The 26,885-nt window shown below is 50.5% G+C and overlaps 2 protein-coding genes across 12 annotated transcripts in view; both read left to right on the forward strand.

Moving 5' to 3' along the window:
• TOM1L2 (target of myb1 like 2 membrane trafficking protein) overlaps window positions 1–10,321 on the forward strand; it is a 25,129-nt gene extending 14,808 nt beyond the window's left edge. Inside the window, exons 12-16 of one of the 9 annotated variants that reach the window (XM_081965620.1) lie at window positions 161–242; window positions 1,643–1,708; window positions 5,442–5,501; window positions 6,906–6,942; window positions 7,748–10,321. In XM_081965620.1, the coding sequence (XP_081821746.1) occupies window positions 161–242; window positions 1,643–1,708; window positions 5,442–5,501; window positions 6,906–6,942; window positions 7,748–7,899 (397 nt within the window). In that variant the 3' untranslated portion in view covers window positions 7,900–10,321. Of the gene's footprint in view, window positions 1–160; window positions 243–1,642; window positions 1,709–2,620; window positions 2,891–5,441; window positions 5,502–6,905; window positions 6,943–7,747 lie in introns of those variants that run through there. The other 8 variants (XM_081965621.1, XM_081965622.1, XM_081965623.1 and 5 more) reach the window with 8 other exon arrangements.
• The window catches only part of SREBF1 (sterol regulatory element binding transcription factor 1), a 27,604-nt gene continuing 9,401 nt past the window's right edge, over window positions 8,683–26,885 (forward strand). The window contains exons 1-7 of one of the 3 annotated variants that reach the window (XM_081965613.1): window positions 8,683–8,798; window positions 23,625–24,002; window positions 24,524–24,675; window positions 24,759–24,872; window positions 25,376–25,591; window positions 26,045–26,159; window positions 26,557–26,747. In XM_081965613.1, coding sequence (XP_081821739.1) covers window positions 23,627–24,002; window positions 24,524–24,675; window positions 24,759–24,872; window positions 25,376–25,591; window positions 26,045–26,159; window positions 26,557–26,747 — 1,164 coding nt within the window. In that variant the 5' untranslated portion in view covers window positions 8,683–8,798; window positions 23,625–23,626. Of the gene's footprint in view, window positions 8,799–16,329; window positions 16,694–21,334; window positions 21,617–23,624; window positions 24,003–24,523; window positions 24,676–24,758; window positions 24,873–25,375; window positions 25,592–26,044; window positions 26,160–26,556; window positions 26,748–26,885 lie in introns of those variants that run through there. The other 2 variants (XM_081965612.1, XM_081965611.1) reach the window with 2 other exon arrangements.

Raw genomic sequence — 26,885 nt, forward strand, 5'->3', positions numbered from 1 at the left:
CGCAGGCAGAAGAGTTACGTGTGCTGGCATCTGGCTGCACTGGTTGTTTTCCTTTCTTTTTTGCCAATAAAATCGCCCTGCCTTTGGGTCTCTCCTCCATACGTTTTCTTTTGCTATTGTTGGTTTCTGGTTATTCCAGCAATTCTTTCCTTTTGTCCAGCAGGACAAGGGAGGATCCACCAACGGGACCCACTAAAGGGATGGCACCTGCCCCGGATATCCGGAAACCAAATTCAGGAGGGGTAAGTCTGTTCTGCTGTATTACCAAAGAGGTAGGTAGGTAGGTGTGTGTGTGTGTGTGTGTCATTCTTCAGATGAGGACACGGAAGGGCAGTGCGTTCCCTTGTGTGCAATTGTCTGTTTTTGGGGTACCTGACTGGAAGTGTGGCAGAGCGAGCTGGGGTCGTCTCCTTGTTTGGTCATGGGGTGGGGTGGGGGCTCAGCAGTCTAGAAGTATTTGGGGACCAGATATTCAGTGGGTCGGTGGGAAACTCTGGAGGATGGCCCAAAGATCCACCTTCTCTCTCAGCTTCATCTGGATGTTGTCACACTTAAAAGGGACCCTGATTTAGTGTGGAGAAATACGGGGTGCTACTTTGGGACTGAGGCGAGGGGAGCCTTTCCTCCCCCCCCCCCACCTGCAGTCTAGATTAAGTGCTAAGCACAAAGAGCTGATTTGTCAACCTCCTCTTCCCCAGGAGGGATTTTCCCCTCCCCTCCCCCAGGGTTTTATACTTTCTCCAGCTGATCATCCCCTTCCATGCCTTTGTAGCATCCGAATACCCATCTATCTCTAATTAATGTTACTTCATCAGAATAAATGGTTTGTGCTCCCCGCAAACACAGTTAGTTCAAGGCAGTGACCGTGGCTCCGTTTTCTTCCCCGTCCCCATTTTTATCTTCACTGTTAAAATGAGAGATTTGCATTTGCCCAATCAGCTTCATGGCCAGGATTGGAATCCAGATCCCTCCAGTGGTAATAGTCGGTGATAGGGACCCTTTGCTGCCATTTAAGGCCTGGCTCAGACCTCTGAGTTTGTCTGGGGAGAATGGATTGCACAGGTCTGGAGGGCACCAAGTGGAGGACAAACGGCTTTGTGTGTTGTCAGCCCAAAGGGCCTCCTGGAGCAGAGTACTTGAAGGTGTGTCTCTCCCTCCCCTCCTCCCAAGACTTTGCCCACAGGTGAAAACATGCTTATTTTGCTTTGCAGCTGACTTCAACCTTTGTACACTGCAGCCATCACTGCCCTGTCAATTTTCAGCCCTGATACACTTCACCGTGGCTGAAAAATCAGTGGAACCGGGCACAACTTCCATAACTGCCTTGCTTAGCGACAGAAATCCTGGTCCCTGTTGTAGTCCTAAGTCGAGGCCCACTTGCAGCCTTGGCTGGCCAGTACCCAAAGCATGGCTTGTTGAGAGCCTTGCAAGCAAAGATGGCCTTGCCTCAGGAAGTGGGCATAGGAAGGGGCGCTTCCTCTACCCTCAGGCGGTCGATTCTTCTCGGCAGGGCCACCCCTCCCCAGGTAGAACCACGTGGGAGGGTGGGAGGCCAAAGGCGTCTGCCCTGGGAGGGGGACAACGGGGGGGGGGTGAGTTTTTTTAACCTATGGTAATGAGGCTTTCTGTTCTCAACACACAGCGGAGAGGTAAAGGTGGGAGTTGCCCCATGGAGCCCATAGACAGGTGGCTCATTTCCCAAGGAATGGTGAGCACCATTTTGCCATCCGGTGACCTCCCCTCCCCCCCCCCCTCCATGTCGCCCTCACTCCTCCTGGTGTCCCTTTTGGCCGGCCTCACCCCCCCCCCACTCTTCACCTGCCACTCAGCCTGTTCAAACAGGACCTGCGTGGTGGAAGGAAAAGGAGGGTGGGGGTGGGGAGCCTCACCTGGGGAGATGGAAGGCTGGGCTGCTTGGGGGGCTGAGTACAGGTAGTCCTCGATTTACAACAGTTCATTTAGTGACCGTTAAAATTAACAACGGCGTTGGAAAAAGTGACTTAGGATCCTTTTTCACAGTTAAGACATTTGAATCATCCTCATGGCTGGGTGATGAGAATTCAGACGCTGGCAACTGACTCACACTTATGACCATTGCAGCATCCCGGGGTCATGTCTTATTTCCCCTTTTTGCGACCTTCGAAGTCAATGGGAAAGCCAGATTCACTTAACGACTGGGTTACTAACTTAACCACTGCACTGATTCACTTAACAACGGAGGCAAGGAAGGTCGTAAAATGGGGCAAAACTCATTTAACAAATCTCTCTCTTGGCGACAGAAATTTTGGGCTCGATTGTGGTTGTAAGTCGAGGACTACCTATACATTTTTTCGACGGGAAACGGGGGGGGGGGGGGGACGACGACGACAAAGAGACATATTGTTCGCGCGCTGGCCTTGTTTTCCAATACTTGGGTGGATCTCTCCACTGGTTCCTTGTACCGTTGTCGTCGTCTTTATTTTTTAATTTTTTAATACCTGCAGTTTTGCCTTTTTTCCCTCCCTGGTAAACACAAGTCCTTCGACGTTTGGGGTCTGCAAAAGGCAGCACAAAAGAGCCACCTAAGCTCAGGTGAAAGATGCTTGATCCGTCTCTTCCTCTTCCTCTCTGTTGCCTTCAGATGTTTTGGACTTCAACTCCCATCCTCCTCTGGGCAGCCCAGAAGCTCAGCATATCTGGGCCGCCCTAGGTTCATCCGCCTTCCTGCTAAGGTTGGGAGGAAGAGGAGGAAAATAACCACATGACCTGCAAGAGCAGAAAACCGGAAACAGCAGACAGCAAGCTCTCCTACCTGAGTGTTTTTCAAGCTGGACCACTTGAAGATGCCTGGACTTCAACTCCCAGAATTTCCCAGCCAGCTATGCTGGGAGTTGAAGTCCTTGCGTCTTCAAGTGGTCCAGCTTGAAAAACTCTGTTCTCCCCCCTCCCCCCCCAGCATGCTGGATATAAACTCCGCCTGGAAGATTCTGCTGCTTTGGAACCATTATTATTATTATTATTATTGCAAAGGAAGGGAGGGGAAGGAAAAACCCTAAATAGGGCTAGGCAGGAAAGTGCAGGAGTTGGTGTGACATTATTTAAGTCACCCTGAAGTTATACATTGAAAGAGGAGTTTCAGTAGCAGTCACCCCAAGCTGCTGATAACAGCCTCTTTTTTTAAATCACATTTTTATTGGTTTGTCAAAATATAAAATACAAAGAGAGATTTAAAAACAAAGTAATTGAAATCCGGGGGGGGGGGGGGGGAGGAAATGTGAATTTTTGCAGGAGACAAATTCTTAGAAAAACATTAAAGGCGGGGGGGAAGGGATTTGGTTTGGAAAAGTGGGTGCAAGCTGTTTAGGGGACAGAGTGATATTTAGGGGGAGTTAGACTGCTTGTAAAGAGTCCCCACCCACCCAAGAGAGAATGGAGGCAACTCCTGACATCTTTTGCCTTTTAAACCCTTGAAAGATTGCACCCATCCCCAGACCAGATCATCTCACTGTTTCAATTTCTTGGGGAGACCCTTAAGACACCCCCACACAGACACTACATTTCTCCCCCTGACTTGAACATTCTGCTCCCCCTCCTCCGTTGTTCCAAGCATCCACACTGATAGCTTGTGTTTGTTCAGCTTGGAAAAAAGGTTACTGCCCCCTTCATGGACCCTTTAATAACACCTGTACAGAATCGGAGAGGCTGGTGCTGCCCAGTCTGTCCTTCACAAGCTCCTCATCCCTGTTTGTTCTTAACACGGACATATTTGACCTCCTCTGTCCAACTAATCCCTAACCATGTTCCCAGCAGCAGAAGCTGTTAACCGTGTCTCTTTAGGAGAGGCACCTAATAATAAAATGGACCTGCCCAAGTGTGCAAGCAGACAGGTGAGACGGAAGTGCAAGGACACAGCAAGAGTCCCTCGCCAAAGGCTGGAAACTTAGAGGATTTAAAGCAGGTTGGGTCAGAGTTACCCTGAAGTTCATTCTCTTTTCCAGACAATATTTTTCTACGTGTCTCAGTCTTGATTTCTAGCCCCGTTCGGTTCGGGCACCTTGTAGCCTAGACTCAGCAGCCAAGTGGCTTTGAAGGAGCTTCCTTCCATTTTGACCCTTGACCAGCGCATGGAAACCGGCCCGAGCTGTGGCTTCACCAGCTGTGACTTGCCACACAATACCTGAATCGACAAGACGCGGTTATAGCGGTCGCTCCTCTTTCCAGACAGCCCAGGACTGGAGAAAGGGGAATGTTTGGCAAATGGGAAATAAAAAGCCAGCAATTACGATATCTGACATGGCAAGATACAGGTTTGGGTCTAAAGGATACGTAATTTGATCGTTTCGATGAGCGTTCCGTTTCTGTGCAGGCCTGAGCTGGGGAAATCTCATTCTGTGCGATTGCGGCAGAAGCCAGCTGTGCCTGGCCCAGATTTGGTAAAGATCCGATTGATTTCTCTCTCCCCCCCCCCCCTGCCCCTGATCTGTCTCTTTGAGCCAGACCATCTTTACCAAGCGGGAAATGGACAGGAGGGGTTTTTAGACCTATCCGCACAAGGCAGTCTGCTGGACATGGGAGGCAAAGGACGGGATCACAATTGAACATCGAATTGCTCTTCGGGTTGCGCATCAATTTGGGCGAGAGCCCCCCCCCCGCTTGACCAAGAGAATTCAGATTAAAATGGGCTGCGATATTGATTTAGACCATCGCCTGGCGGCCTGATGTTATCTGCCCTCCCCTGTCCTGAGAGGGGGGGGGGCAGAAGGCGTGTGTCTGCGTGTGTGAATGTGAAGCACCTTAAAACTTGTGTGGACCAGACTTTGCCCAGCAAACGCTTCTTTGTGCCCATGAAAGAGGAACAGGGACGAAAGGAATCTCGGAATTCAGAACCGTCCCACTAAATCCCAAGGGGTTTTCGGATGTCCGTGCAGCCGGTCCAAGATTGACCCTTATGGACCGGGCTTCCCCCGGTCTTGTTTCTCTCACCCAGCCGGCACACTTTGGCCCCGTTCCCAAAGCCTTCACCCCCTCGCAGGGCATCCTTCCTGCTCTCCTACCTTCCGTTATTGGTTAGGAAGCAGGTGGCAGCCCCATCGCTCCTGGTTTAGAGGATGCCCCCCGCCCCCTCTCAACCTCCCCCCCCCATTTCACTCGTCATAACCTTTGCTGTGCTGAGTTTTGCTAGCCACATTGCCTCGTTTTCGCACTGCTTTGTTTGTGTGCGTGTTTTTCTTCCGTTCGGTTGCGACCCCCCATTGTGCGATGACGACAATGCACTTTTCTTTTTCATTTTACGACCGCAATGCATCTGACGCAGCCTGTATTTGTGTTTTTGTTTTCTGTTTCTCCTTCTTCCCCCTCTCTTTTGTTCCTTCCTCTCTCCCCCCCCACCCCCATCTCACTCTGGGCCCTTATTTCTGGGTGTATTTTTGGTCTTGTTTTTCCGTCTTTGCTGCCCTGCCTAGATTCCTGTCCCACAATCCTCTGTCATGGAAGACATTGAGGAGTGGCTGAGTACCGACGTGGTAAGAGACTCTTTGGTTCTTCTGCTTTGGTCCTCGTTTACACCGTAAAATTTTGCCTCTGAGGAGGGCAGGGCATTGCCAGGGTAGGAGCTCTCCTTTGGCACACGTTTCCGAAGACAGGCAGTCCTCGACTTACGACAGTTCATTCAGTGACTGTTCGAAGTTACAACGCCACTGAACAAAGCCACTTATGGCCCTTTTTCTCCCTGAAGGACTATTGCGGCGTCCTCTGGCCACGCCATCCAAACTGAGGCGCTTGACCACTGGTTCGTATTTAGGATGGTCCCGGGTGACGGGATCTGCTTTTGTAGCCTTCCGAGAAGCAAAGCTCAATGGGAAAGCCAGATGTACTTAACCATTGTGTGACTTAATTGCAGTGATTCGCTTACAGTGGCAAGAAAAGTCATAAAATGGGGCAAAAGTCACTTAAATATTTCATTTAGCGACGGAAAGGTTGAGCTCAATTGTGGTCGTAAGTCGAGGTACTTCCTGTACTCCTGGGAAAAAAGAAGATGTGGGGTGAAAGGAAGGCAGGGAGGGTTGGATCTGCAGGCAGGAGCCATCCGATATGGGTAGCCTCTGGAACAGATGTGTGCTGAAGGAGAGGGGAGGATTGGCCAACTCCGAGGAACTTAGAAGGTGAATAAGCAATGTTTCTTCACCTTGGCAATTCTTAAGAGACGTGGACTTCAACTCCCAGAATTCCCCAGCCCGCGGGAAAGTCTAGAGTATAGATTAGGAAGCACGGGTCTATAGAAACACATTACAAAATACAGAGCAGAAAAATGTCCAAAGGACGGGGGAAAGGACTTTGGGCTGAGTGTCGGAATGGGGAAATGTCCTGCCTGCTCCGAAGGACACGGCTGGCTGGGTGGGGCCACCGCCTCCTGCCTGGCAGATCCCATGTGTCTTATCCGTGCACGCTGATCCTTTGCTTTGGATTTCATCAGAGGAGGGGTGTTCTTGCCCTGAATGTGGGGATGCCAAGAAGGGTCCTTGGGAAGAGAGAGGCCCACGGTGCCCCCTTACTCCAAGTAGGACAAGCCCTTTCTGACAGAAGCAGGGCATGAAGGCTGCTGCTTCTCAGACTTCCCAGGATAGCGAATGGTGGGATCCTGGGGGGATCCGGAAGGTCCCTTTTATCCGTTGGAGGGTTGATTCTCCTGCCTTGGCAAAGGCAAGCGGGGTCAGAAATCTGTGGACCACATTTTCTTGCTGTTGTCTTTTTTTTAATCCCGAGTTGGGGCAAGTCGGGGCCCAGTTTTTGGGACCGGCCTCAATTGGCTCACCTTGCTGGCAACGTATTTACACCCTCTGCAGTTCTTAAAGGAGGAAGGGTATAAAAATGTTAAGCTCTCTCTCTTTTCTTCCCCACTCCCCCTTTCCTTCTTCCTCCAATTCCAGAAAGGAGATGAGCTGGAAGAAGGCGTGACCAGCGAAGGTACGTAAGCAGTCCAGGGATGGAGTTGAAAAGGATGAGCTGCCAGGCAATGGGGAAGACCCCTTTCCGAGCTGCCCCCAGCCATGGACTGTAGGGACATCCCCCCTCCCACAACATCTGAGAGAGGGGAGCTAATGAAGCCTAACAGGGTGGGAAAATGTGTGGCCCTGCATGGCCTGCCCCTTCCTCCCTAGTTCAGCAAACTGGATACGTGGGAAATGTAGGCCAGAAAGAAAGATTGGTCAACCCTCTGTCGGAAATGGTGTAGGGTTTCCTGCTTGAATGGGTTGGACTAGAAGACCTCCAAGGTCCCTTCCAACTCTCTTACTCTGTTAAAGCTTGCAACCAGCCTCCCATTTCTCCTCTGGACAATCACTCCGAGCCCTGCAGACTTTTCCAGCAGACAGGGTCAAAGCTGACCCCTAGGGCAGTCACCCCCAACCAGGCACTCCTCAGGCTATCCTAGGGGGGGGGGGGGTTGACAGGGAAGAGTCGAAGGGGTGGATAATGAAATAGCCTTGGGACCCCCAAGGGGGCTTTTTTTCAAGAGGCGGCTGGACTTTCTGGTTTTTCTCTGAAGACCTTTTGCTTCTCCTCTGAGAAGCTGCTGCTGCTTCTTCTTCAGAGCTGAAGAAGCTTCTTGCATGAGAAGCAAAACCTCTTCAAAGAAAAACCGGAAAGTCCAGCTGCCTCTTGAAAAAAAGCCCCCTTGGGACAAGCGTGAGCTGGAGGAGGACGGAGAATCTCCAGGGACATTTCGCTTGTGAGCCTTGAGCGGTTTTTTGTTTTGTTTCAAACCTTGCAGAATTCGACCGGTTCCTGGAGGAGCGGGCCAAAGCCGCGGAAAGGATCCCCAACCTGCCCTCCCCTCCTCAGGAGGAGCCCACACCGCCATCCGCCAACCCGCCTAGCAAAAGGAAGCCGGAGCGGTCCGAGGACGCCCTCTTCGCTCTGTAACGGCCCTTCCCGTCCCCCCCTGCACAGAAGGAGGAGGTGGCGGCAGCAGCAGCAGCAGCCCATGCCAAGAGAAACCTGGCTAGCCATGGGCCCCTTCCCGTCCCCGGTGGCCTCAGAACAGGTTGCTCTTTTTCCTCCTCCTCCTCCTCCTCCTCCTCCGGGGCTCGGCCCCATTTCCTTAAGCTGGGGAGGGTCTTGACAGCCATTCTACCTCTCCGCTAGGGGTGGTTTCTCCCTTCCCTCCCTCTCACATCTCTGCCCCTTTGATGATGCTGAGATTCCTCCCCCCCTCCAGTTTTTTTTTTTTTAAGTGAGAGATCTGCATGACTACTTGCACAGACTCCGTTCACACTCACTTTCCACTCCTACCCCACCTCCCCCTCCCCTTGCTTATGCACAATAGCCACACATTCTGCCCTGGCTCCGCTCTAGTTAGGACGACTCCAGAGCCCGGCCTGCGCTCCCTTCCGCTCGACCTCCTGCAGAAATCAAAGCAGACCTTCCAGCATCATCAGCATCATGGCCACTGCTACCTTCCCCTCTCTTAGCTCTGCCTGGGAGGTGGGGGGGGGTGTTGCTACAGTAAAGCTACACCGGGAAGGAGGTTTGCTTGTGCGAAGGCAGCTTTGTTTAGCCAGGATACCTTCGTGGGTGCTGCGGCTTACGATGGAGCCTCTCTCTTCAGGCCCCGGCTGCACGTCTTTTTCTCCCCTTGACCTCCCCCCCTCTAAGTAGGTCAGAAATTCAGTCCCACCTGTGGGGGGACAGGCCAGTGTGTCCCCCCCTCCCTCCCCCCTCTTTACAAGAACGGTATTGATAAGGGAAAGTCAGCCACAGAAAGGGACAAGATTGCACTTTGCACTGGAAATGTTAACCCTGCGTGGCAGTTGCGTCTGGAGGTATGAAACACTGTCTGTGTGTGTGTGTGTGTGTGTGTGTTAGAACCTTATTTGCATTTTAAAGCACTAAATGGAGTATATTATTGGCGGGACTCTCTTCTAAACACTAACGAAAGGGTGGAAAGGAGGGGGCAGCCCTGCTGGAATGAGAGGGGACTTCTGCCTCCCCCTCTAACTCCAGCATTGCAGCACTGCCTGGTAGAGGGGGGTGGGGGGCTTCACCGTTAACTCTCCCCTCACCCTGCCTCATCTTGCTTTCTTCTGCCGTCTCTCTCAGTATGTTCTCCTGCCGTCTTTTGTTGAATGCTGCCATATGTCAAACCCGAAAAGAGACCTAATTCTTTTTAGGAAAAACTCACCCCACTTCAGGGAGAGATTGTAGCCTTCTCCCCCCACCCCTCCTGGGCTTTATTTTAAGAAAGGGGAAAATGTTTCAAGAGGGCCCATAATCCCCACAGGGCAGGCACTAACCAAAAAGTCTTTTAAGAGGGTGCAAAACTAACTGGGTGCTAGTGGAATTAAGTTGCATTTAAATGCGTTGGCTCAAAGCGAAAGGCGCATCCTGGCCTCCTTTCACCCATCCAGGTTGGGCCCGTAGGCTGTGGCTCTGCCTTTGCTCCAGGAGAGGAAGAAGTGAACCCTTCCATGCTCCTGGGCAGGGAACCCGGTTGAATTGCCACCTGGCAGGACCACTGCCAGCCTGGGACAAGAGGCGGTGTTTTCTTGCCTGTGATGCAACCTTTGTCACAAGATTTCCCCACTGCCAACCGTTGCTTGGCACCGAACTTTGACTCTGGATGTTTCTGGGTGATCCTGATGAACCCATCAGGGGTCTGCAGGAAAAGCAGCTGGATCCTCCCTTGGCCAGTTAATCTGCAGCCCTTGGAGAGGCTCCAGCCCCTTGGCCTGCGACCTCCTCATGGCTCCCAACCAAGAAACCAGCTTCTCCCCACATCTTTGCTCTCCTCCAGAGCATGGGGTTTCTTGCTGGTTTGTCCTCAGCTAGTCCCTGTTTCTCCCCCACTGACTCCCCAACTGCTAACAGTTCAGGATCCCTTTCCCTTCCCCTGAAACCCCTTTCGTAGCCTCGCCATCTGTATATTTAAAGCTACTTTTTCTCTAGTTCTCCCGATTTTAAAAACGGATAATATTTATTGACAAACCATACTCAAGCGTTTCATTCGAGGGAGACCGTCGACGGGAGGACGAATGGAATTTATTGCTTGAAGGGAAACCTAAAAGGTTAACGGTGTAAAAACAATACTAGTGATAGTTTTAACAACACTGAAACCCCTTTAAAACTATCCTGGCTTCTCTCTTTCTCCTACTAGTGACAATATACCTGAGAGAGAGAGAGAGCAAAAACACCTGGAAGCTGTTTTTGGTTCTTTTTGCATAAGGCTGTATTAACCGATGTCACTTAACTCTCCTTTTGGATGTCTCCGTGTCTCTGTACATATTTATATATATATTGTTTCTGCATGTCAAAATCGTCCCAATAAACAAAAAATAGTGCAATCTTACAGAGCAACGGCCACTGACTCTCTGTCTCTCACCCACCGTTTATTCGGCACAAACACCAGGAGAAACCTGGTGGAAAGATGCAGTACAGGTAGTCCTCGACTTACAACAGTCCATTTACCGACCGTTCAGAATTACGACAGCACTTAAGAAAAGTGACCTATGGCTGTTTTCAGTTACGACCTTTGCAGCCTCCCCAGGGTCAGGAGATCTAAATTCACAGGCTTGGCGGGTGGTTCACATTTACGACGGCTGCAGCATCCCGGGGTCCTCCTGTCATCCCCTTTTGCAACCTTCTGACAAGCAAAACGATAGTAGGGATCCTTTTAACAGGAAACGATAGTCCCTCAGTCAACGGGAAATCCAGATTGGCTTAACCACTCGGTAAACTAAGTTATCAGCTGCGGCGATTCACTTAACGACTGAGGCAAGAAAGGTCGTAACATGGGGCAAAACTCATTTTAACAAATGTCTCATTTAACAATAGAAATTTGGGCTCAATTGTGGTTGAGGACTGCCTGTACTTTGTTTTTCTTTTTTTTGGCCCTCTCTGCTTTGAAAATCCAGAGTTCTCCCCCCAATCTTTGAGGGGCGAGTGAATCTTGTCATCGTACTTTCCAGCTCCGTTTTCAAGTCATAACAGCTGGTGCCCCCCTGGCAGCTTTCTTTGGGGAAAGGAACGGAAGCTGGGCCTTGTTTCCTAATCCCCCTCTGCCCCGATGTCTGCAGAAGGAAAGGGGGGGCTCCACCCAGCCCTTCTGGCTCAGCTTCCCAGGAGACGCATTGGGGTCTCTGCAAATGGAGAAGAGATGCTTCACTCTCCAGAACTCTCTTGCCCATCATGGGCCTCACCCATGCCACCACCCAAACGGCAGAAAGCAACGACCCGTGTCCTGTTCTACTCTAACATGGGATCTCCCATCCTTGGCCTGGGAGTTAAGACGGGTGGACTTCAACTCCCAGAATTCCCAGAATTCTGGGAGTTGAAGTCCACCCATCTTAAAGCGGCCAATATTGAGGGACTCTGAGATAGAGAGAGGCCTGTTGGTTTTGCTGTTATTTGAAAGAGCACAACGATGGGACCCGTAGGGAGCTGGGGAAACCTGCCCACGCAGCACTCCTGAAACCACAGCTGGAAAGAGTCGGCTCCTCCCAGCGCTCGTGCCCTCCAGCACATAGTGTGCCTGGCATCTTTGTGGGTTACACCTTTCTAGTGAAACACAATGCCAGCTTCTGTTGAGCAGAGAAGCAGGCTGGATTCCCTGGCGGTGCAGGAAAATGCTGGAAAAAACCATGACTGATTCTCGAAGCCCAGCAGATCTTTCTCGCCCTGCGAGAGACAATAAAGGGACAAACGAAGAGGGATGGTGTGTTATTACAATCACCAGTCCTAGCTCGGGTTGCACTTTTCCCCCTCCTGGCATGTTTTAAGCCCAGCAGAGATGCGCTGGAGAGCTTTCCTTGCCATCCTCACAGCCCTGGGTTTAGGTGCTGCAGAAAACTGCGCCAGTTGAATTTCTGGGAAAGGAGCAGAGAATCCAGAGAAAGGGCTGAGATCAGAAGGACCCTTCCCTTAAAAAACAAAAGGAAGCCTCCCCCCCAACCTCTCCAGTGTTGGTAGGTTGAACTTTGCAAGGACGTCGGTAGCTTTTTAGTAGCGCATTCACCCTTCTTTCCAATTGTGAAATAACTTCCATGCCATGGAAACGCAAAGGCTCCGTTGGATATCGGGCATCTCCCTTCTTGAGCACATCATAAATGACACCATTTGACAACATTTTGGTGTGACACCAAATGCAGAGAAGATGAGAGAAGGCCGGATCCACTGGTATGGGCATGTCCTGAGAGCAGCACCTTCCACTGTGGCCAAGACTGCCTACCAACTAGAAGTCAGTGGCCGATGACCTCGCGGGCATCCAAAACAGAGTGGGCAAGACACCATCAACAAAGATATGCAAGCCCTGTGCCCTGGAGACGCAGCTGGCCGTGCAAAGTGGCATTCAAAGCAGACCCTGCACCTGCGGGAATACACTATCAATTTGATCCTTTTGCAATTCAGTCTCTCGTTAGAACAGAGCAGGTCTCGGTGGGCACAGGGTGGCTAGCCCCAGGCTCTCTGGGGTCTTGCCACCCCTGGATGATCCTTGCAAATCCTGCATTTGGGCAGCTGCTTCGGTTGCAAAGCTGGCACTAGGAAACGTGGGTTCTTCACCCTCCTTTATCCCTCCTGCTGCTGTAGTGTGTAGGGAAGATGGGAGCTGTAGTCCAATTTATCTGGAGGCCACCCACTGGGAAAATCTTGGTATAGTGGAGCAGGTAGGAGGGGGAACCTCCTGCCCATGCTCAGACAGTTTGTTGCAAACTTTGCACAGGTGCTCCTTCCTCCCCTTCCCAGTTTCCTCCTGCAAAGGACCGAAGGGGAAAAAAAACAACCCGCGGCCCGTTTAAATATTGGCCCTGCCCTCCAAGGACACATCACCATTGGTGGGCAGGTCCTGGCGTTCTCCACGTGGAGGAGGGAATCCCCGCCCCCATGATGTAATCCTCGAGCCTGAGCTGTGATGCGAAATCACTCCACTGCGGAGCCGAGCGCTGATTGGCTGAGCCGGCTGGTACTACGAGGGTGTTTCCCCGCGGCTCAACCAAGTTTTTCCGCGGGGGGCAGCTCTGTTTTGGTTCCCGCCGATTGGCTGCTTGCCTCGGGGCCCCGCCCAGGCGCGGGCAGAGAAGAATTAACCCTTTCATCTCTTGAGAGGAGCTGTAGGTTTCCCATCTGAACCGAACCAGGAGGGAACAACAGCCCTGCGAGGTTGTCAAATAAAGTTAAACGGAGTTTTCCCCTCCCAAATTGAGGACAAATTCATGGAGACAATTAAGAAAGCCTAGAAATGGGTCATGAAATGGAACCTCTTGTTATTTATTTATTTATTTAATTAATTTATTTATTTATTTATTTGCCATCACAGAGTTAGAAGTGCATAGCATTTAATTCCTGATGCATTTTATTCATTTATACGCCAATATTTGGATACTTTCACCATTGCATATCCCTGGGCAATTTGCAAACTTAAGCTCCCAAATTGGAAAAGCACATCTTTGCTTAAAGATGTCCATCTATCACGGTCACATCTTAAGCATGGATAGACTTCCTCCAGGGTGATCCGTCCACAACTAGATTCTGAACTCATAAAGAAGCAATTACCGGCTGCTTCATTTGATTGATTGACTGATTATGTGCCCATGTTCTGGACTCCTAGCTGCCACAGAGAGAGAGAGATCTTCTCCAGGAGCATCTGCCCCTAAAGAGGTCCTTCAGATCTTCCAACCATGCCTCCATGGCCACTGAGTCCCTTCTTCACCCGGCAGCCGGCTGGCCTCTTCCTCCCACCTTTTCCACTATCGACTTCTCCAGAGAGACGGGTCTTCTGTTGATGGATCGATAATATGGCACCCAGTTATTGTTGATTCTTGGCAACAACGCCGAGTTTTTCCCAGGAGGATCTTCCCCAATGTGATCCTTCAGGTCTTCCAACAGTGGATCCATCATCACTGCAGCTATCCTCCTGGCTGCTGGTTGTCTTCTTCTCTTCCCCAACATCAGAGGCTTCTCCAGAGAGCTGGGTCTTCACGCAATATGTCCAGAGTAGGATCTTTTGGGGTCATTTTGTTCCTCCAAGTGAGTTGATTAATTAGATGACCCATGGGTTGTTTCCTTGACCGCCCATGACCTTCTCAAGAATCTTTTCTGACACCAAAGTTCAGAGGCATTAATGCTCTTCCTATCTTGTTTCTTCAAAAGTCCACTTTAGATTCCATAGAGAAAAGAACTTTATTATCACTTTGAATATACACTAATCGGCATGCATTAAAACGAAATTTTGTTGTATACAGTTCTGAAAGGGTTGCCACTTCCAATATATACTATATCAGTGATGGCTAACCTTTTCCAGACTGAGGGGCCAAAGCGCACGTGCACACCTGAACCCCCCAAATGCAATGCATGTGCCCCACCCACCCCCATGCATACGCATGCACTTCCTCATGCCCCCTGCTCCCACGCACATGTTCCCCCCACACGTCCCCCGCAAGCAAAATGCCCCCTGTGCATGCACATACAGACCCCCCCCATGCACTATGCCCCACGCTCATGTGCAGGGAGTGGCTGAACTGGGGCGACGGCTCGTGTGTCCACAGAGAGGGCGCTGAGTGCCATAGGTTCATCAACACGACACTATATAAACATGACTAAGTAACTAACTGAACAAATATGCACATACCCACATATATGACACAGAGAAACAACACCGTTCATTTCAGATGTATCACGTGTTACATGGCGAGAAAAACGAATCTTAGACCTGTCAAAGCAGTCAACACATCTGGTGGCAGTGAGTTCTGTAGGTTTAATCTTCGGTTTATTCTATACTTGCAAGGGAGCCATCTCCCCAAACTTCCTTTCCTAGCATTGTGAAGCCCTTTTGTAACTTTATTGGTCTGCATTGAGATGAAATGCTCAAGCCTCTTTGATTTTAGGGTGCCTTCCTTGGAACGATGCGAGGCAGAGCTGGTCTCGTTTACGAATTCCCTGGCCGGCTTCTCTTGAATCCTTGCACTGGGGGTTTGTGTTGTCCCCTCTTTTCTCCTCCTGCTCCCCCAATTTTTATTGCAATATTGTGGTGCTCCCTCTCAGTCTGATAGCCAAAAATTCCATGCATAAATGTTAAGTTTCCTTTCCTCGCTTCCTAAACTGCTATGAAAGCTATAATCCGCTTTCTGGAAAATCTCTTTGAATCCATTGAGGGTATTTGCAGCAAAGAAATCACGTGAAGGAATCTATTACACAATTTCTTGTCAGCTCACCCTATTTCCCAAACTTATCAACCCAGAATTATGGAGAAAATTTCCGTCAGTGAGAACAATTAATCGATGGAACGGTTTGCCTCCAGAAGTTGTAGCTTCTCCATCACTGGAAGCTTTTAAGACGAGACTGGACTGTCATTTGTCCAGAATGGCTTAGGGTCTCCTGTTTGGGCGGGGGGTTGGACTAGAAGACCTCCAAGGTCCCTTCCAACTCTGTCATTTTGCATTCTGGTGTTGCGATGTCTGTTGCAGAATTTATGGGGTGTCAGTGTCCGTCTTATAAGGGCTTCGTGTGGCCAGCGGATCTCGTGATGGTATTAAAATGTTCGGAAACCAACCCATAAGCTCAGGGAACGAAGCTCCACACCCTCATCCTACACACAAGCTACAGATATTCCCCACTATCGCAGATCTTAACACTATTTTGAACTGGTTTTCTGAATTAACTGGGATGAGAGTTTTATTAAAAAAGGGTGGGGTCCCAGTTAGATTAACATAAGTGTGCAAAATTACACCAACTGGCTTCCCACACTCCGTTCCCAGGTAAAGAAAACAATTGCTGCTCTTTGAAAAAGTCATGTGCTTTTAAAGTCCTCTTTCTCAATCTTGGCAAACTTTGCAAGGGGGAATTTCAACTCCCAGAATTCCGCAACCAGCAGGCGCTGCCTAGGGAATTCTGGGAGTTCAAGTCACACACTCTTAACTAACTTGCCCAAGGTTGAGAAACCTTGTGCTGAAGGGGGCCACAGCCCCCTCCTCCTGTCCCCCAACTTTTCCCCCTTGAGTCAGCCTGAAGAGCCTGTTCTCCTCCCTCCTGTTCCCAGCTGTGCCTCTTCCAGATGTGTGGCGGGAACCCAACAGGTGCAGTTCTTCCTGCACGGAAAGCAAATTTTCTATTGCCGCCCCCAATTCTAATCTCCCCCGCCTCTGCCCCCCCCCCCCAATCAGCCAGCCAGCTGGACCAGATTCGAAGCGCAAAGATGCGCCGCCTTGCCCGGTTCGCAAAGATGCCTCCAGTCCCGGGAAGCCCCCGCGGCTCACGTCCTCCCCACCCCTCCCACCCGTTCCCCCCCAAAATCCCTCTGCCAATTGAAAGAAGCGGAGGGGCGGAGCCCCAGGCCAGGCTCCTCCCCACCCCTGGTCACAGGTCTGAGCTCCGGTTCACAACTGACCGCGTCTCCTTCCAGCCGCGGCAGGAGGCTCGAGCAGCCGGGAGACCCCCAGCGTCAGACCCCCGTGGGGAAGTGGATGGATTTGCCTGGTTGGCTTTCTTCCTGAGACCGAGGACGGGAATCACCCCGAAGGGGGCTCCTCCGCCCGTCCTCCCCTCTCCCCCTCCTCCAAGTCTTCTGCCCCATAAGGTGGGGCTCCTTCAGCCAGGGGGCGAGGGGTGCTGGGGACAGCTCCAGCCGCGATGAACGCCTTCGAAGAGCCTTCGCTGGACGGCTTGGATCTCTCTCTGACTCTCCATGAAAGCGCCGAGATAGACACAGCCCTCCTGAGCGACATTGACGGTAGGGAGATGGGGAAGGGGCGCCTCGCCCTTTCCTGGGGAGCCCTGGCCGGGGAAGACTCCCCCCTCCTCCTCCGGCCCCGGGAGCGTCGGGTCAGGAGGTTCCTCCGACGGGTCTCCCCCCCCCCTCCGCCCACGACCGACTTCCTTTTCTGGGCTTTTTGCAAAAGAGCGCCGGACGCAGCCGAGTCTGTGTGTGTGTGTGTGTGTGAGCGCGCGCGCGCGCGTGCCCAAAGTGCCTACTCAGCCTTTTACGCGGGCTGCTTGCCCACCCCTGTCCTCCCGCCGGTCCGCAATGCCTTCCAGGTGGATGGCACTCCCAGGTTAAGGAGGAAGAGTGGGGCTCCCCCATCTGTCGCGCGTGGGAAAGGATGGGCGTCTTTGGCGAGGCAGGACGGGGCGAGAGAAGATGGGAAGTGCGACTGCCAGAAAATTGGGGAACGGGGTTTATCCCCCTCCCTCCTTGGGTGGAAGAGCCGGTGGCATCCCTGGCAGAGACCCTCCCGGGCCGGTGGGGTGGACTTCAGGTCCCATGCTTGGCCAGGGCAGGCTGGGCTTCACGTGGAGCTGAGAGAGCGCCAAGATTTATGCGCTTCGCCAAAGGACCGTAAAATCCCTTTGGGTCATTGTGACAAGGCGGCGGGGAGCAGAGGAAGATCCACGGAACGCAAGACCAGCCTTTGGGATGGAACCGCGCGGGAAAAGCCCCACCAGTGTGTCCCCCACCCACCCACGCGAAGCTTGGGCTGGGAGCCAGGGCTGGCTGCTCTCCCTCTAGGCCCTGCCCACCTCTTCCTCCCGGGTGTCTGTGGAGGGGCCTGACGTCACGGGTCGGGTTACTGTCGGTCATTTGCGCTGGGAGGAAAAGGCTCGGGGTCTTCTGCAGAAGGGGGAGCTGGGCAGGGGGCTTCCCAAGGCTGGACTGGTTTGGAAATGCTGCCCAGGCGACCTTGCAATGGGCAGTTGGAACTGAAATGCGCGATGGCTGCCTGCTGTTCTAACTGGGCACCGACCCATTCCCTTTCCCCTTCTTAAAGCTCTGTTTCTCAACCTTTGGCAACTTGAAGATGGGTGGACTTCAATTCCCAGAATTCCCCAGCCAGCATCTTCAGGCTGCTTGGTTGAGAAAGACTATTAATAGCTCTGCTTATCCAGCCATCAAAGCTAGCAGATGAATCTTTGCCCCGATGAGTTGACAGTCTTAAACTGGACAGGGGGGAAAAAAGGAATTCAGTTAAACATTGAGAGTAAGGAACTTGGGTTCAAGTCCACTCTCAGCTGGGGAAGCTGTCTGAGTGGCTTTGGCCCAGGTGCATTCCCCACCACCACAGACTACCTGGCAGGATTGTTGTTCTGGAGAAAAAAAAAACCAAGGACCACTTGTGACATAAACCTCCCTGGACTTGCAGGAGAGAAGGAGGAAAATACGTCTAATTTAGAAAGGAGTTGACACACATGTTTAGGCTTGCTGGCAGGGCAGAAGGTTTCTCCATTGTCTTGGATCAGAATGTCCATGTTCTCCGGCCATCGTCACTGTCCATCCATGTGAGCTGGGGACGATGGGTATGGCTGCCAAAGTTGTCAAGATGGAGAAAGGCTGTGATAGGATTTGGGGAGACATTGTCGAAGAAATTTTATCAAGTTTTTCTCAGCTTCCGTGACCGCTCCCATATTTCTTTTTCTATACACCTCTAAAAGGTTGTGGAGCTCTTGCCTCACAATCAGGAGGCTGTGAGTTCAATCCTAGGTAGAGGTAGATATTTCTCTCCCTGGGCACACTGAGAATATACTGCTGAATAAAACTCCTCATTGGCAACAAGAAGGGCATCTGGCCAGTAAACACTCCATTCAGTTGCCTAGACTGCACCCCGCAAAGTATTGTGGGGTCATTAAAAGAGGATAATGATGCACCTCTAAAAGGTTCAACACCCCTAAAGTCCCCCTTTGTACACTTTATTGTGTTTAACTTTTACCCCCAAGAATTCCTCTGCCGTTCCATTTTAATTTTTAACCTGAACTAACTACATTTTTAAAGATCAAATGATTACAGTCCTAAAAAAAGATCTAATAAAGGGACAGATTTAAGGTGTGTTTTAAAAATAAGCGTCAGATTGGATTTTTGAAAACTCAGCAGTGACTGCTATTAACAGGCAGCTGGGGCAGATTGTGGGGGGCGGGCTTGCTGCTTAAATCTGGATTGTGGACCACAGCAGGGCCCAGACCAGCTAGAGAAGGGTCAGCCTTGTCCTTAACCTTGCCACCTTCCTTTTGGTGTGATTGTGTTGGCGGTTGGTCTGAGGTCGGATTTGCTTCTTTTTGGTTTATTATTATGCATCTTCCTCTATTTCCTGCTTCCGGAGACTTCAGGCAGTTTCCAAAACTTCTTTAAATTACCCCAAGAAAAATGACAATGTGAACGAAGCATCAATACAGCAAACCATAGGATCCCCAACTGCTTAAATGAGATCCAGATATATATTTAAAAATATATGAAAAATCACAGCCCCACTTCTCCAAAAAGAGAAAGAAGCCAGAAAGACAAAAGCAAACATCCCAAGAATCAGACCCCATCCAAGCCACATCTTGTGAGACTTAATTATTTCTTTGCTTATTTCTCAGATATAGGTCCCCTCGCAATCATAAATAGATTCTCTAACAAAGCATAAAAATACCAAAAATAGATGCGGAAATACATTAGAAACCCAACATTGCAATCCATGGCAATGTGTCTCCCCCAAAGTCCTTCTGGAAAAGTTCTCAACCTTTTCTGGGAGACAGGTAACCCCAGGTGTGTTTATCCACACCTTAAATCCTCCCCTTTGCTCTTTCCAAGCAAAATCCGTTTTGCTTTTAGGAGACACCTTTTGACACCTCATCACTGGATAATGTGGCACCTCCTTCCTGTCTTTTTCTCCTCTCCATCGCTGTGGCCCTCCAAATGTGTGGAGGCTCCCATCCTTCCCCAAAATTAGATGGCTCGCCCGATCAATTATGGGAGATGAGATGGTCGGAGGAGGCCCATCTTGGTCTCCAGAATCCAGGAGGAATCTGTTCACCCTTTTTCTGACCAGCCGATGCTCCTCAGAGCCAGATGCGTTTGTGAGCCCCGACATGCTTTATCAGCTGTATGAAGTGGCTTTAGATGTGGCTTATGAACACTTATGCCTTCAAAGACCACCAGCTAGAAAAAAACAGTGACCAGATTGCTCTGAAGTTTTGGTAAGATGAGGTCAGAATCTCCCAGGAGGTTTTGAGATGTAAGAGGAGGATGTTGAGTTGGCATGCAACAGTCTACACCTGCTTTAGACTCTCTTTTTTTTTTTTTTTCAAAAAGTTTTATTGGTTTTTTTAAAAACATTTATGTGGAAAAGGGTAGGTGGAATTACAAATTTTGGCAGTTGCAAGTGTGGCAGACGCCCCCTCCCTCCAAACTCCTAGGTTACATCAAAATATCAAATCTTAATACATGATCATAAAAAGTCAGCATATTAATTCTAGAAAGAATAATTTTCAATCAATTTATATAATTATAATATATAGTCTAGTTATAAATTCATTTTTACTTTCGGTCTGTTTATAACATTGTTATAAACTGCTTTAGACTCTCTTGTGCTCCAAGCCACACAACAATTGTTGACAATTTGTTAGTTGCCAGCTTTTTCACTGTCTACACCCCCCACCTAATAGCAGCTTGATCTCCAGAGATCACGTTGACCAACAACAACAACCTTGGGAAGCTTTGAATCCAGCTTCCCTCAAAGTCAAGCAAACTCAGAAGCAAACGGCTTTTGCAGACTTTTGGAAAAGGGTTTTGCTGAAAGCATCCATCCCAAACCTTGGCTCACACATCGTGCAAGATTTTCATCCCCATAATCCCCAGCCACTGATCAGGCTGGCTCTGGTGGAAACCAGAGTCGGATAGGGCTGGAGGGAAATCACAAGCAGGTCCAGATCCGTTTCTGTCTGCTGGCAAGGTTGTTAAGAACACAAGGAAAGTTGTGTGTGTGTCCCATCCCCGTCCCCCCCATCTTGCCTCTGGGGCCAGATTGACAAGGGGCTTTTTTAGAGCCTTAGCTTCCTCATTCGACCTTTAACGAGCTCAAAATCGGGGTAGCCCCTGGGGCATTTAACTTGGGGTGCCATCTCTCCCATCTAGGGGGCGAAGCATGTTTCAAACGCAGAAAAGGGAGCCCCAAGAGAAGCTAGGCGTCCCTGCTCCTTTGCAACGCTCCAGCCCCGTACGGGTTAACTGTGCAATGACCTGGAGTAACCCTCGCTGCCGCCGGAGGCAGGGAAAGGGTTAACGCCGGATGCACGGCAGTAACCCGGGTGCCACACGCTCCAGCATTGCAGCAGCTCCTCTCGCCCGGCCCTGATTGGCCCAGCCTGATCACCTCATGCTAAATCTGTGATTCACCACGCAACCCTCATTCCAGCAGGCTACTGGTAGTTGAGGCGGGGGGGGGGGGGGGAGGAGGAGGAGGAGGAGAGGAGGGCCCAGAGAGGAAAGGAAAAAACCAGCCAAACAAACCCAGATCCTGAGTTTCCCACAAAGGTGCACAACCACCGTTTGCAAGCCTTCCTTTTCCCCAGGACCAAAAATGGCAAACCAGGCGCCTGCCCCTCTAGAAGGCGCCTGGTTTGCCTTCTTGCAACGGGACATATATTTCCCCCCTTCTTCTTGCAAGTTCGGGTCCCTTTTTTTAGCTCTCCAGATGTGCACCTGCACCGCTGGCGGGTCAGCAGGTGTTGGCGGTCCTTTCTGGTAGTGGCCGGAACGATCCTACAGGGTGGAGGAATTGGGGTGCAATGGGCCTCCTTGGAGGAGGAGTTGCGGCAGGAGCGACTTTGGTGCCCGCCACTCTCACCCAGAGCAACCCTTTTTCTGCCCGCAGGATTCCAAACCATTCCATAATTCGAAATGGTAATTGGTCAACTGTCTTCTTTGTTTGTTTGTTTGTTTGCTGGAGAGGAAGGAAGACACAATATTTTGTTTTCGCTAGCTTTTATGAATAACGGGGCAAAGGTTTCTCGGTCAGACCCAACACATGTTCCAAGTGCCAAGAATTTAGAATACAGCGGAATGCTCCTTTTAGATTCAGAATGACTACAGCATGCAGGGAAGCCTGCTCTCCCCCTCCTTTCCTGGGCCAGAAAATGAGACAAGAACAGCTGGAATTCGGTTAATTTAAGGTCAGATCATGGGAGGCAGCCAAAATAGGAAGCCTGTTTCCCCAAAGCGAAGCAGGGCAGCTTTTCCATGCTGAGATATGATTCTTGGGAATGATGGGGAGCGGGTGATACGGGACATTGGATCCTGGAATTTGGAACCGAGATTTGGTAGCGCCAAGATGAGGGTTCCAGGCTGCTTTCCTTGAACACGCATAGAGAATAAGTGGGTCAACCTTCCCCACAACCCAATTCTACCCGCCTTCACTTCCCTGGCTGAACATAAGGATGTAGAGGACAGTCCTGGCTTGCAGAAGCCACAGGTAGAAGAGCGATGGCGAACCTTTGCGTCACCAAGTGCCCAAACTAGAATGCACCTTCATGTATGCGCGTGCCAGAGCACTGGAAACCCAAAGATCAGCTGGCCGACGTGCACATGTCTGTTTTGGGGGCATTTTTTCCCGCCCTTTTCAGGCCATTTTCGGCACTCCGGTGCTTGTGAAAATGCGCGCTGGAAACCAGAAGACAGCTGGCGATGGCGAGCATGCCCACAGAGAGGGCTTGGTGTGCCCCCTCTGGCGTGGGTGCCCTAGGATTGCCATCACGGGGCTAGAAGGACCCATAATAATTCTCCACAAGATCCTCCCTTTGGAAACCTCCCTCGTCTGACCCAGATCCTCCCCACTCCTGAATGCCAGAGTTGGGCACCCTTTCTGATCAAAGCTGTTTCCCTTCCAGTTGAGGAATGAATGAAGGCATTTTACACTCGTTCTGGGTGCCAGTCTATTTCTTTATATGCCGTATTTCCCAACTGCCCATCCCCTGCAGAGAGTTGAAGTCCTCAGGCAGTTTCTAGGAACTTGGTCAGGGTTAGAACGAGGGAATTTCATGAATCCTGGCTCGAATGTGTTCATAATATCAGGCAGTGCTGTTTTCCCTTCACCCCACATGTGCTTCAACCCTACAAGCCTTCATCCCTTTGAAGTCCTCCCGGTTCAGGGCGCCTGAATGGAGCTGGGAATTTCCTGAGTTAGTAGACGAAAGAGAACAGTAGTAAGATTGTTATTGTTACATAACTAATCAAGAATTTAAAAATAAAGGGGAATCAGAATATTTTGAAGTCTGGAACAGATTTTATGATTGGTGTAGGACAAGGTGACAAGACTGGAACAAACTGTAAATACTGTGCTTGGACAGAAGGATAGACAATGCATTAAGTAGGCTAATAGTCAATGGATGAGACTAATTGTATATAATGTGATTGTATGGTCACTTCGACTTCGCGGTACTGCATTGCTTTAAATGTAAAAATAATAAAATATATATTTTAAGAAAGAAGTAAAGAAATGGTAGTCAATTGTTAATGGTAGAAAAAAATGGAAAGAAATGCTCTCTATGCTTAAATTGAACGAGAGGATGTATGCTGTTTATCGCAAAATATATCAATGGAGAAAATAAGAAATGAACATTTGGTATGACTTTGAAGAAGGGGCAATTGAAGATATTGTTTATGTCTTAAGAAAAAAGAACTATAAAGATGGAAAATAATGAAAGATAATAATTTGGCTAAAAGTGAAAAGAAAACGATGGTGTAAAAAGGACTATGTAATTGAGAGGATGTAAAAGAAAAGACTGTGACAACTCCTATAGTTCCTATAATAGGGATAATTTGTATTAAAAAATAAAAAACCTTGAATGGGAAAAACAGAAAAGAAATCCTCCTGGCTCCAATAATGATTCTCGTTCTTCTCTGGGCTTTGTAGATATGCTCCAGTTGATCACCACCGAAGACCAGGACTTCTCTGGTCTGATGGACACACCGTTCGGCTCTCAGCTTCCTCCTGACCTGAACCCCCATGGGCCCAGCCTCTTCAGCAGCTATTTGGACGCCCCCTCCTCCACAAGCTTATTCCACCTTCCCACCCCATCTCCACCCAGCTTCCAGACCCTGCCCACCGCCTGCCTGAACATGCCACCCACTCCAGTGGATGTCAAAGAAGAACCCTTGGCCCCAACGCTCAGCCCGGCTCAAAGCCAGCTGTCCACCAGCAGGATACCTTCTCCAAATATTGTCCCAGCTGCCCAGATGCCTTTCGCCACCCAGCCCTTGATGGATTTCCAGAACCAAAATAGTATTTCTGGTAAGGATGGGAAGAGCGAGGAGCTGAATGTTGTAACAGGTGCCTTGTTTGGATTTCCGCGAAGTCATCTGAACTGGTCCTTGCCTTCCATCAAAACTTCCCTGAGCAAGTAGGGTGAAGCTTTCCACTGCCTAGTAACTTGACGGCACAGTGGTTGCTAAAGACACAACCACAAGGTCTGGCTAAAGAAGTTGGCTGTCCCAGGAGGGGTCTGAAAAACCATACGTCATGCTCGAGGTTTTCAGACCATCTTTCAGGAAAGACTTAGGCTCACTGGCGCTTGTGGACGGTGCTTCCAAGGTCTCAGGGTTAGAGAGACAGGCCCTGAGGCCTTTGCCCTCCAGTGCTGTTGGATCACACCACCCATCATTCCATTGGCTCTTTGTCTTTCAGCAGAGTTCTTGAGGGCACCTCCAAGATCAGCTCTACCTGTGCTTGCCAGGCTTCTGTGGGCGGGTGGGCTTATCCCAGGGGTCTGCCCAATTGCTTTAGAAGACAATCTTTGGGGGTTTCTTCCCCAGCTCCCCAGCCAAGAGGGACACCCCAGCAGCCACCACAGGTCTCCACCATGCCCCAGCAGATGCAGCCTTCTCTGAAATCCACGCCATTCCAGAACATCGCCCCCCAACAGCTTCTGGCTGCCAGCAGCCCCCAGGTGGTCCAGCAAGTGCCGGTGAGTGGGACGTAGCGGGTGGCACCACCCTCTTCCTTGGTCCATGTTTGTGCTTGTCGTGACTTCCCACCATCTCCCCACAGGTCCTTCTGCAGCCCCACTTCATCAAGGCCGACTCCCTCCTCCTGACCACCGTCTCTGGAGCCAAGACGCCCAACAGCAGCTCAGTGGTCACCTCAACAGCCTTGCAGATGCCAGTAAGGCCCTGTTTCTCCCAGTCTTGCTTCCCTTGGCTCCTTTGATCCATTTCCACATTTTTTAAAAAAAATTCTTAGACTTTGGGTTGAGAATTCTCTCCCCTCTGCACACCCACAAATACCTGCCAAAGATTTCACCTCACTCCTTTACAGCAGCTTATTTTGGAGTACCACAATAGTGAGAGGATGCCGAGGTGGGGCGGGGGGAAAAAGCAGAATTTTGCCCAGCTGCTCCCATATTGAATTAACTTTTCCTTCACTTCCCCCGCTGCTAAGAATGAGCCATGGTGTGTGAAAGCTGAGGCATGAAATGTGTCAATACATACATTGGGCTAATAGTATGTGCTACCAGAGTCCTCCTGGAATGTCCTTCGTCCTTAGCTCTCTCCTCAGCCAGCAGAGACCACCTCCTGCTCAGCTCGAACTTCTTCTCCCCAGGACAACTGATGTTCACGGTGAAGCCTTCAAGTTCTCTGCAGCTCCTCTATTCCCCTCTCTTGCAGACCCTGGTGAGCGGGGGCACCATCCTGGCGACAGTGCCACTGATGGTGGACACCGACAAGCTGCCCATCAACCGCCTGACCTCCGGGAAGCCTGTGGTCACCCAGAACAAGGGCGAGAAGCGCACCGCTCACAATGCTATTGAGAAACGCTATCGCTCCTCCATCAACGACAAGATATCTGAGCTGAAGCTTCTGGTAGTGGGCACAGAAGCCAAGGTAGCTACACCTCTTTCTATTGGGTGGATGTCCTGGGAGTGCAGAGCCTTGAGTCCTTGCTTGGGGAACTCTCTCCTATCTTAGCTGTCAGGAGTTTTCACCTGTGGACAGGTAGATGACTCTTCCTTTGTTGTGGGAGGAAAGTCATGGTAGATGCTTGGGTGTCTGTCTTTTAGGAAGTCTGGTTTGGCCTCAATCATGCTTTTGGAACCTCTGTTGGTTTCTTACCTTGTTCTTCATCATTAATATAGGAAGAGAAAGCGCATGACTTCTTCTCCTGGGGACCTTGAGGGTGACTTGAGTTGACGGAACTCACGTAGGCATGGGATTGGACCAGGGATATCCCAAGCAGCCTTATCCATTTTATGCAAAGTCAGTTGTTCCTGTAGCAAGAAGGTGCTTCTGACCTCACTGTTGGCTAAACCCCACCTGTCTCTTTCTCTCCGTTGACAGCTGAACAAGTCGGCCATCTTGCGCAAAGCCATCGACTACATCCGCTATCTGAAGCAAACCAACCAGAAGCTGAAGGGGGAGAACATGGCCCTTAAAATGGCGGCCCAGAAGAACAGTGAGTTTCATGCACGTACAGGCCCTCCTCCTCCCCCCCCAACCAGGGGCCCTTTTCTCCTTGTGGGTTGAGACCCAGGAGATCAGCTGGGTGGCAGATTAATCCACAGGTTGCCTCCAGGTCTCCCTGCGGAGAGTATGGTGGAAAGCAGGGAGTCTTTTTCCCTGTCAACTCCCTCCTAGTGGCAGGGAGGACGGACATTGGCCTGATTTCTGCTGAGAACGCATATATTTCCATTGATTTTTGGAATGACCGCTGGCTCTATTGGGTGGTTGCTGCCCCTGTAGATGATCCAACCCCCTCGGCCTTCCTCAAGAAAAGCTGCTTCCTCACAGAATCTAGATGATGGGAGAAGCCCATCTTGGCTCTACCGGTGGTCTGCTCTCTCTCTCTACAGAGTCTCTGAAAGATTTGGTGGCCACGTGTGGTGGAAACATGGAGGACCCGACAGAGGGAATGAAGATGATGGATGCTTTGACGCCCCCACCCTCAGATGCCGGTTCCCCTTCGCACAGCAGCCCCCTCTCCTTTGGGGGCATCAGTGGAACTGATTCGGAGCCAGACAGCCCTTCGTGCGAGGAGGCCAAGGTGAGAACTTGGGGCACTGGGTTGGCTTGAAGACCACGAGGAACATCTGCTGATCTGAGTGATCAGCAACTCCTAAATAAATTGAGGTGGGGAGAGGGCTGCCTTATCTTTTTCCTCCAAAGGACACAAGGATGACTA

This window comes from Natrix helvetica, assembly GCF_964273705.1.
Source record: "Natrix helvetica genome assembly, chromosome: 13".
NCBI classification, from domain to species: domain Eukaryota; kingdom Metazoa; phylum Chordata; class Lepidosauria; order Squamata; family Natricidae; genus Natrix; species Natrix helvetica.